Here is an 11,835-nt window from a genome sequence, read left to right on the forward strand (position 1 = left end):
TACGAACCCTTTGTACGAACAAAAGTAAGAGAAATTTAGGATAAGAATACGAACATGTTCTTGCATGAGGCCCATTAATTCTGCACTTTTGATATCTCTCCAGATTGTTCCTCAATCTTACCCCCTGTATCGAAGTGCATCGTTCCTTTAAACTAGTTTGAATTTTAGGTTTTACAAACATCTCTATCCCTTATAAATTATAGTAACTCTCTCTCTTAACAAAATTTGACTGGCTGTTTAAAGGTAATACATTTTTATGAACCTTATCCATAATTTGTAAAACGTTATAATCAACCAACTCATAGACTTTTAATTGTGGGAAGTGGGAGTGTCTGAAACGGTMGCAGATTCTTAAAGAGACAGAGGCCAATTTTAAGGTGTCAAGATGCAAAGTCAAATTAATTTTTGATATAAACAGCATTTTAATAACAACGGACTAAAGAACATGAGAAGACCTGACTTGGGGCGCGAGGACATAAAGCTCAGCTGAAGCAAGAAAATAAATGGACTGAGGCTGATGAGAGAAGTGACTGCAGCTGTGAATAAATGAGCATGAGGAACAGGTGAGGTGAGTGTGGCAGGATGCATCCCAAAAACAAATAAATCAAATTAAAAAAAACCCACATCATTCAGTGTTTTAACTTTAACAGGAAACACAAATATTTACATGAATATTGTCTTATTTTGAAAATGTACCTATCTGTGTTAGAGGCTCTGGGTTAAAGAGGCAGCTTTCGGCTGCTATCTGCAGGAGCAGCTTCAGCTGATGTTCTGGATGCACCAGGTGTCACCGACAGCACCCGAGCATCCAACCTGCCCCTCCCAGTGGTTGTTGAAGCTTTTCATTGCTCCGCCCCCACCCCCTCCAGCTCCAGGCTGATTTTATTTCAATTAATTAGCACGAGTTCATGTGTGTGAGCCCCCCACCCCACCCCACCCCTCACAGGCACCCCTGACAATCTAATATGCAAATGTTAATTAGAAATTGATGAATTGCAGGAGGGTTTGAAGTAATGACATCCCAAGGGGGGAAACTTCACCAGAAAATGTGGGTAATCTGGGCTGGCAGCGCCGCYACGCTAACACAATGAGAGCAGAAATGCACCTTCCAGCCAAACATAACTGCTGAGATAAACAGAGGAGGGGATATGAGGAATTTATCATCTCCAAATGTGAGGATGAACACGTTGTTGAGACACACAGCGTTGCTTCTCTCCTCTCAAACACTTGTTGGAAGTCGCTGCGAGCGAAGCCAGTCTGGTTCTGCTAACGAATTCACACACATTAAAACTAAATATACGGAATTCTGTTTGCTGACAGAAAATTAAAAATAAAAACACCAAAAACGAAACAAATCATCTGAAGTAGATAAAATATAGTTTGGAAGCTTCATATTTTATTTTTAGGTCTGTTTAGGTCTGGATTTACTAGTTTTTATTAGTTATTACTGCTTTTTTAATGCTTAGTTTAGTTTTTATTAGTTCTAGTATTAGGTTTTTTTGTACTGTAAGAGAAGCTTTTCAAGAAACTCCGATAATTATTCCTTTGAGAAGTTTTCTACGTATTTCTCACAGTCATATTCAAAGAAATCCCAAATCGGACTTGACTACTTTCTCCCAACTTTTGTTGTCGTCATTTTGCAGGCGAGCTCTGAGCAGCAGACTGTAAACATGTCACGTTACGGACCATGAGCTGCACACAGTTAATGTGAAACTGCTCAATTTGAAGTAAAAAAAATAAATAAATATAATTAGTTTATTCAGTCCACACAGCTCAAAATAAATTGACAAACATTAAAACTAAGGATATTCTATCTATTATTTCAGTTAGTTTTAACTAGTTTTATAAAAAGATTATACAGTTTTAGTTAATTATCATTTTTTTCATTTTATTACAGTTTTTATTTACTTCAGTTAACTAAAATGTTTTTCAATTTCAGTTTTCACTATTTAGTTAGTTTTAGTTAACTATAGTAACCCTGGTTCCAACAGGTTACATTCATAAAAAAATATATATATTTCAGTTTACTCAGAAACAACTAAATTAATTCATATTTCTTTTATTGTGCCAATAAAACTTGCTCTCTTTAAAGTTTTAATTAGGCTTCACGCTGAGATAAATAACTTACACATGTGGGTGATTTTAAAGCAAACACCTGAGTTGAACAGGTGAGAGTGGGCGTGGCAGCAGCGGAGGGGATTGGACCAAGTGTTGAGTTTTGGCCCCCGTCTGAGACGCTCCTTAAACCAAAGCAGCAGATTTTTCCTTTTACAGTTTGACATTCATTACAAAAATTTTCAGACATTTTTGCTTTACAGCAGAGTCACATCTGAGCAGAAGGCAGCGATAAAATAAAGACTGATGGTGCAAACAACCACATGACAAACTGCGACTAAAAAGCTTCCCTGGAGGAGAGAAAACAGTCAAAGAAAGAAGTCTTTGTGGGAAAAGGTCAACCAAGCGAAAATAAAACCACACGTCTACTTAGAAATAATACGATAATGAACTGCTGTGGGGAAATACCAAATAAACTGGGCCATAAAATTATACAAATGACAAATTAGGAGCAACTATTTCCAGTGAGGGGTCATGTTTTTCCCCTCCATTTGCCATCAACAGTCGGGATTTTATTCAACTTTAACCAGTGTTAAAAGTAGAAATTAAAGAACACACAAGTTCCTGTTTATATAAAATATAACGATTATAAACAATAAGTGTGCCAGAGTATAAAAAGATAAATCACTAGTATTACTACCCTCTTTTATAAAGTGTTCATTTCCTTAATGTTTTCTGCCAAAGTGAGTCAAAATGATTTAATGTGAAGTTAAAACCCCACAAAGTATTTTCAGGAAAAATGCCTCGAACAGAAAATGTATATTTCATGACAAGAAACGCATTTTATGCTAAAAAAATAATACCCCCAGGGTTCAAGTACTACTCTCCATAGCTTGCAAAAAAATGAGGAAAATTAACTAAGGGTAATTATAATTACCATAAAATTTTAATATTAATTTGCAAACCTTTGAGAATAAGTGCAGTTTGGAAACACTTCAAGGCAGATTTTCTAGTTAAACTAAATAAGGTGCATGTGTTGGTTTATTAGCAGATCTGATTCTGAGTTTTCAGGAGTGTGATTTTAGCATTTAAACAACAAAAGTAAACATTTTTATCAGTGAGCAAACTACTACTACAGTCRTCACCTCAGCACCTCCTTACTGGACCTGAAACACATTTCCACTCTCTGATGCTAATTAACGTTAGCTTCACTAGCTTCATCCGCTAACTAGAAACAAAGTTTCCCTAACACTAAACCTGTGGGAAGGAAAATTAGCGAAAGTTAGCACTGAACAGCTAAACAAGTAAAAAAAAATTAGCAGAAGATAATATTAACACAGCTAATTGCTAACTGCTAAGATGACACTGACTTGTTGATGTTCGTTAGTTAGCGGATTTAATGTTGGCAAAACCTAATTTAACCAAAGTTAATTTGCCTGCTAACATTTTTATAAAGTTAGTGAAAAAGCTAATGTGCAAAATAAAATATTTGTTYCACTGTTAGCTGATTAGCAGGACCATGCCCACCACTGGTTCTGTTCAATGGTGGGCAGAGGTAATCAAAAAGTTAGCTTTGCAAACTCAAGTCGCTAACTAAAAGTGGAGTTTCGCTAATGCTAAACATGTTTCATAAAAATAACAGAAGCTAACACAAAACAAGTACAGCTTAATGAAAGCTATCACTGAAAGCTAATTGCTAAGACAGCTGTCATGCTATCAGTCTGAATCACACTCTTTGTCTTCTTTAAGGTGAAGACAGTGGGATTGACACAAGCTGCTTGACGTTAGCTTGTGGACCTTCACTCTGGCTATTTTTAGAACTCTAGTCACGTGACTATGTCAGCGCGACGCAGATGCACGTACAAACTTGTGTGTTTAAACTTAAATAACTTTGGAAAAAAGGCATCAAACTCCACCAGGAGGACCACAAAACATTCTTCTATGGTTCTTATAACAGTGACTCAGGATACAGACATCATCCCCACATGGAAGGAGTTTTTTTGATCACTTTTCMCAAGCTAACATGCTAGGCTAACTGAGGGATTTAAGTGACGGGACGAGCTATATTTGACCGGAAAAAGTGCAAACAACTAAGGACGTCCGCTCCAAACATTTTGTCAGAGGTAAAAGACCAACACTGGACCACCCGAATCCTATCCCTGCACTTACTGTCAATAAACAGGTACATAAACCTTATTGTTTATACTGTAGCCTAATGCTAGCTTTACTCCTAGCATCCATGCTAGTCTCATACAGCGATCTACTGCAGTCAGTCACACATACGATGACAATGTTTTACTTACACAAATTCTAAACATCACCATTATGTTTCTTTATACGATGCAGAAGTGGTGACTTGTGTTAAAAATACAGACACACACACAAACAATAGATGCAGCAAGCTAGGCTATAAAACAGTAAAAACGCCAACCTTTACAGTTTCACTCGCTTTCCAAGTCTTCTGATCTTTTGAGCTAAATGACATGCATGACCTCATGAGTGAAGGTCCCAAAAACCTAATTTAGCAGAAGCTAATCTAATTGTTTTCAAAGGTAGTGAAAAAGCAAATCCGCTAAATAAAAAATTTGTTCCAATATTAGTTAGCTGTTAGCTGGTTAGCGGATCCATGCCCACYACKGSYACTCAGTTTGACCTTCTCCAACTGMAACAAAGACTCGCTGGATTCTTATTTGWGGTTCTAACTGCACAGAGAAAACAGCATATTTGTCCCTCAGTAAATAGGATTCATGTGGACCATATTTTTAGGACAGTTAACTATGCAGCTTTTGGATGTTTTTAATTAATTTAGCCTTCACATGTGGAAATTCTCCTGTGTCCAGAATATTGGAGGTGGATGAATCAAAGGCCAAACACTCAGATAATGGCAGAAAAATCCACATGTGGAGTTCACAGAATGTGTCCAAATGTCAGCAGAGAAGCATCGTTTTCTTCTTTTGTTCTGCAGGAAGTAAAAACTACTGAAGCTTTAAGAACAAAGAAATAGTTTCAGTGTCAGACTGCGATGAAGAGAGAGATATTTTGAGTCGGAGCAGCGATGWAAACAAGGATAAAGAAAATAGAAAAATGCATCAAAAAAAGTTTGTGTGCTCATAAAAAGTGTTTATGTTCGTGTGTGACAGAGCAACAAATCAAGCGATGAAGAGAAGTGAAAGTGATGAAGGAGGCGGCAGCTGTTCGGCTATTCACTCCGAGTTTTATACAGATCAAAGCTCGAGTTTTTATTAATTTATTAAGCCCGGCGCTCACCTGCGCGAGCAGAAACACAGGAAGCTCAGTGACTTATGAGACAATAAGATGTAAAGATGGCACAACCACATCGCTGCAGACACCGGCCCGACGCTCATCCATCAGAAACACAGAGCGCATCCGGAGGAATAAAACGTTTCAGGTCATCATTCAAAGTAAATGTCATGCTGTCATTTCTGCAGAAGCAATAACACCAGCTTATTGTCAAATTATTGATGGAAAGACAAACACTGCAATGACTGTGCAAGAAAAAACCTGGAAGGAGGTTTAGAAGAAGGTCACCGTCATATGAAAACAGAAATGAGAAGCTGTGGAAGTTCTCCGTAGAGCTGTTGAGCTGCAGCACACCTTTATTAGATTCCAGGCTGTCAATCATGTCAACCGCTTTGTCTGAAGCTCCTCTTTCTTCTGCACATTATTATTATTATTGTCCATGACTTTTAGTGACCAAATGAACGAGGAAAGCATGAAAGAACCTGACGACGAGGTTTAACTGAGCACGGCTTCTTTTGGCTTCATTGGCCAGGCCTTGTGTTAGTTAATGCATGGCCACAAAATAATAAGCCATAGCCATGAGTATGTAGCCACAACTTAATCAACACGTAACCATAATTACCTCTTGGCCATGCATTAACACACAGCCATGACTTATTATGTTGTAGCCATGCATTAACTACCTTATGGTCACATATGAGCTACCTCATGGCCACACATTAACATGTGGCTGTGACTTGTTGTGGCCACGCATTAACTACCTCATGCATTAACTAGCGCATGGTCACACATGAAGTAACATGTAGCCATACTTGAGTTATCTTGTGACCATACATTTACACATGACCATGACTTATGTTGTGACCACACATTAACTACCTCATGACCACACATTAACACATGACCATGACTTATGTTATGGCCATGCACTAACTACACCATGGCCATGAATTAACTAACATGTGGCTACACATGAGTTAAGACTTAGCTACACACGAGCTACCTCGTGGCCACACAATAACTCGTGGCCAGACTAACTACCTTATGGCCACACAATAACAACATTGTGGCCACACAATAACTACCTTGTGGCCACACATTAACACATGGCCATGACTTATGTTATGGCCATGCATTAACTCCCACATGGCCATGCATTAACTCCCTCATGGCCACACATGGACACCTTGTGGCCACTCATGAACCTACATGTGGCCACACATGAAATAACAGAACTTGTGGCCACATGATTTTTTTCATCTAATGTCGACGGGCTCTGTRTTTTCTTGACTCACTTTATATTTAAAATAAATGAGATCCTTGGTTCTATAGAGAAGTTATGAGCACTATTTTWTCTCTAACTTCACTTTGGAGAAATCAGATCTAATTTCAAACCATCAGTAGTCAATTCCAAACCCTTAAAATCACATTTTTGGTTGATTTTATTTTTCTACATTCTACTTTAGTTTGTAAAATAACTATAAGCATTCAGATGTCATGATAAAATGTATTATTAACAGTCTTGTTTGTTCGGTTTGGCCTTTAAAAAGAGTTTTGTTTTGTGACCTTTAAAAAAAAAAGGAGCAGCTATATTTAACTCCATTATCTTCCTGGCTGTCATGACCCAATGGGTCCGTCGCATCAACCTCTTCCTTCACCTGYCTCACCTGTCGATCTCTCACCGTCTCATTATCAGAACTCCTGGGCGGTTCTGTCAGGTTTGAGTGGCGGACCGCGAAGCCTGTCTGTTAAACGTCATGTCTGTTTAAAAAAAAAATAAAAAATAAAAACGTCTGGTGGGTCACCTTACCTGAAGCAGAGGGACTGAAGATCGTCTGGTGAATTGTTTGAAAACAGACACCTGCAGACAAAATGATTTAACATTAATAAACACACTAATTCTAATATTGTGCAGTAATTTATTAMATCTGTGTGTGGCTTTGTACACAAACAAAAATGGCTATATCCATGAATTTACATTAAAATGTGAAAGTAGCTAACCATTGTCCCTACATAACAAACAGATTGCATATAACCTTGGCATTACCTGTCTGAGTCAACTCTTTGTTAGCAAAATATTTAATGAACYACTGAGTGGATTGTAATAAAACTTTTATATAGTAATCCTGAGATTTACTTTTATAACCAATTAATATTTGGAGTTAATCAAATTCAAGTTGCCACCACAGCTAAGAAAAAAACAATTTTAAAACAAAAATAGATTTGAGACAGAAAAACAAAGATTTGAAATTGATTTTAAAAAAAGTTTGAATATTTACAGCGTTATAATTGACAATATATGGCAGGCTGTTGTAAAATAAATATACGGTATRCCATTTTATCACGTCATTAACYATGTATGGCAGGTTGTTGTAGCATAAGGTATAAATAAGGCAGGTTGTTGTTTTGTATGTTATATAGCAAGTCAGTGTATCAAAATTTGAATGGAAGGCCTTTGTATCATAATTAAAAAGGCATGGTAGGCCGTTGTGTTATATAATTTAAAAATATGGAAAGTTGTACTGTATCTTTATCTACATATGGCAAGTCAGTGTATTACAAATGTATGGCAGGCCTTTGTGTCATATAATTAAAAATGTATTGCAGGCCATGGTATCATATAATTAAAAAATATGGCAGGTCATTTTATCATAATTAAAAAGGCATGGTAGGCCGTTGTGTTACATAAATTAAAAATATGGCAAGTTGTTGTATTGTATTTTTATCTACATATGGCAAGTCAGTGTATCACAATTATGTATGGCAGACCTTTGTCATATAATTTGAATATGTAGTAGGCTGTTGTATCATATAATTAAAAATATGGCAGGCCATTGTATCATAATTATAAATGTATGGTAGGCCATTGTGTTATATAAATAAAAAATATATGACAAGTTGTATTTTATCAATAACTAAATATGGTAGGTTGTTGTATCATATTTAATGTATGGTAGGCTGTTGTGACAAATAAAAATGTACTTTTTTTCAGTTTCAAATCATTATGTTCATTTAAAAAATGTTTTTGAGTTAATTTTTTTTCCAGTTTCAAGTTTTTTTTAATAAACTTTATGGCCTCAGTTTAGCTCCACAGTAAACCAGTTTCCATCTGTCCAGTGATCGAGCCAAACGATCCCACCTGAAGACAAAAATCATTTCTATGCCAGAGTCCTACACAAATCACGTTTGTCATTTAATATAAAGGCCCTTCGTTATAAAAAATGTCTTTGGGGCTTCTTCTTTGTAAATGTCAACCTACTTCAGAAAATGTCACCTCTCTACCCTTTTCATTAACTCACCGGCTCTCTTCATGATTATTACACCATATTCCATTACAGGGATCAGAAGCGGAGGGCGAGCCGCCTTCCCAGCTGTTTGTACTGAAGTGAGAATCTCAGGACGTCTGTCTGGATGTTCTGCTTTGAAGTGTGCTCAGTTAGTGGTCATCTCTCGTTGAAGCTTCTCCAGTTTGTCACAGATTCTTGCTCGAGGAAAGGAGGATTTCAGCTCATGTCTGAGGAAGAGGAAAGCTTTAAACATGGATTGAGGCGAAGGAAGTGTTCAAAGTTTAAACTCTAAACATTTAGCATCTGTCAAAAACCAGAGAAAAAAGTTACCTTGAACGATGAAGCTGTAAACTGCTAATGTGCTAAACCATAATCTCAGTTCCGATATTGCTAATATGCTAAACTGAAGCTAATGCTAAACGCTAAGACAGTTAGTGGGACTGACACAAACTTGTTAGTTTTCCACTGGTTTAATTTGAAGGGTGGGATCATCTGTGGCAAATCAGCTAATCCAAACCAGACTTGTTTTACTTCCTGTTGAACCCTTTCACAATAAAAGCATTTCTATGGTTGTGTTTTTACAAATAGCATTTGAAGTTAGTCAAACACTTTCTCTACCATCTTTTTTGTATTCATCATTGAAATACTGTTAAATATATTATTTCATTTTTGCAATGAATTCACGCTACGTGCTAGTAAGAGGGAAAAATAGCATAAAAACTTTTACACTTATGATGTTTTTAGTTCATCTAAAATTGGGAGAAGCCAGTTTAGTGGAGACTAATCGGTCCACTAACGATTCTCAAAGTTAGCGTGAAGCTAATCCGCAAAATGAGAAGCTAGCTCTGTTTTTAGCGTGTTAGCACAGYTGTGCCTACCATTGTTAATATGGCGATCTCCACTCATGACGTCACACATATCATTTATATAGTCTGCCATTCTCAAATTATCTGATTCTACTGAGATTCAGTGTAAATACTGAAACAAAAAGATGTTTCTAGAGTGAATTTTGACACATCCTACTTCAGGAATCACAGGAAAGATTGTATCGAGGGGTGAGGTCTTCGACAGAATTGTTAAAGGTTGGTTATTACCTGCGTCTTCTAGCTTAGCTTGCTGCATCTCATGTGTGTATTTTTATCACTCGAGAGTCGAATCGCTGATTCTGCATCTTTAAATAAACTTAACGGTGATGTTTAAAAGTTGTGTACAACATGATATTTTAAATATCGCACGAACCTCTCAAAGTAAACGTTGATGCACATTTACACCCTTGGGAGTCAACCAAATTCAAGATKGCTGCCACGGCTAATCAACCTCMGACAACATGTAAGTGTATACCTCAGTGAATTTTACAGATACTGTACTGAATGAAAATTTGCGGTGGTAGTAGCTGATAGTCGTTAAAGTGCAGTCATTAAAGTACATAGTCAAACAAAACATCTTTGTATTTAAGAAACTTGGCATATTACACATGATTTGACCCATTTTGCCACATAGCTGGTGTATTTTATTTTGAATTAGGCTCAGCAAAAGTAAAACAGGAAGTGAATCAAAGGGGAACTCTGGTTTTTGTTTATTGAAACAATATTGTATTTGAACGCTGACTCTTCTTAATCTCTCTCAGTGACTCAAAATAATCCAAAGAAACAGTTTGYGTTAGTTTTAGCAAAGCTCTGTTCACATTCAGACATTCCCCTTTGACATCACTTCCTGTTACTGCACATGCGAATTATCTACAACTGTTCACCTCGACGGTGTGAAATTTCTTTTGCAATGTCATCAGTGCTATGTYTCCAAAAACGAATTCCTGTTTATTACCAAAAATTGATGCCACAGTCACTTTAACACATAATCCAAGCCCAACAGATGCATTCACACTATTTTATGAATTTCATCATAACTGTATTTTTAATTGCTATGACTCCATTTACAACATMATTTAATGAAACTAAGAGATGGCAGGTGATTTATGCATTCCTTTAAGAAACTCAAACAGTTGTGGTTTCACGCATCTCATGTTCCCTTAAAGCTTCCTCTTCAAAATAAAAGGCGTGTYTTTGTCGTCATTGTGACTGCACACACAAAACATGTTGAACAAAGCCCTCTTTATTMTTTCCATCAATATAGGACTCGTGTCTTCATCCGTCTGTACACATCAGCCCACAGCATGATTCATTTAAGGCGTTTTGTTTCCAAAATGAAATMTGGACACCTAATATAGTCTCAGAAGGAGCCGGAGTGACACAGAGGCCTTATAAATGCAAATTGGATGAATGTAAATGAGGCGAACATGTTTCAAAATGAATACAAATGTCCAATACAATCTTCTTAGCCCGTAAAGCTTCTTTCATATTAGCGTCTCCTCTCTGTCAGCGGTAAACCTATTAGTTGATGTCTGCTGTCCGTCAAAGTCAAGGGGAATATTTGTTGCTGCTGCCATGGAAACGGTGCAATCACAGAGTGGGAGGCAGCAGTGCCACCCTTGACACCAACCCATCAACAAGCCACCCGGGCTCCTGATCCACAATGGATAATGCAGTGCTGTAACCCCCCCCCCTTCTTCCATCTTTCCTTCAACAAGCCCCCCAACTCCTCAACCGTTCATTCATTCGCTTTAATCACATCTCCAGCCCCGAATCAGACAGATAATATAAAGAAAAGGAGATGGAGCCTGTTTGAGAGGAGCATGTGTGTGAATCAAAGTGTGGACTTTGTCACAAACTGAATATAAATCTAATTAAAAGTGGCCRTGAATCAATTGCTGCTGGAACCGGTCTCCAGTGGGTGCTTGAACTCAACGAGGAGCTCAGTAATCACGTTAATGCGTTAAAGAACCTGGGTTTTATTGTAGCTGACATTTACCTTCAGGTCTGTTTTAACTGAAAACACGCAGCATAAAGCAGCTTTGCTGACAAACGGGTTGAATCAGACGTGAAGACATGAATGTATGCGACGTAGCGCGGCAGGAGGTTTTCCATCTGTGCACTTCAGCAGGTGGAAGCAATTAAACCCAATGATAGAACTACATCCACCTGCAGCTCCACGGTGTTTACATTTTGGCGAAAAATGTCATTTTTTTTTAAATTGACGTGTTTCCATTGAGCAAATTTGATTTGATTTGATTTGATTTATTGATTTAACAGGAAAAGATTACTAAAAATCAAGCCTGACTCAGCATAATTGCTGTTTTACAGCAGGTTCGTGTTCTGCAGCACATAAAACACTCAGA

General features: G+C 37.4%; 1 protein-coding gene across 1 annotated transcript in view; it reads right to left on the reverse strand.

Annotated features, from left to right (window-relative positions):
* LOC106522908 (neuropilin-1a) overlaps window positions 1–11,835 on the reverse strand; it is a gene marked incomplete in the record, with an annotated part of 176,005 nt that overhangs the window by 103,622 nt on the left and 60,548 nt on the right. The window contains 2 exon segments of the mRNA XM_014016147.1: window positions 7,127–7,177; window positions 8,616–8,830. Coding sequence (XP_013871601.1) covers window positions 7,127–7,177; window positions 8,616–8,649 — 85 coding nt within the window.

Source organism: Austrofundulus limnaeus, unplaced genomic scaffold, assembly GCF_001266775.1.
Source record: "Austrofundulus limnaeus strain Quisiro unplaced genomic scaffold, Austrofundulus_limnaeus-1.0 Scaffold139, whole genome shotgun sequence".
NCBI lineage: Eukaryota > Metazoa > Chordata > Actinopteri > Cyprinodontiformes > Rivulidae > Austrofundulus > Austrofundulus limnaeus.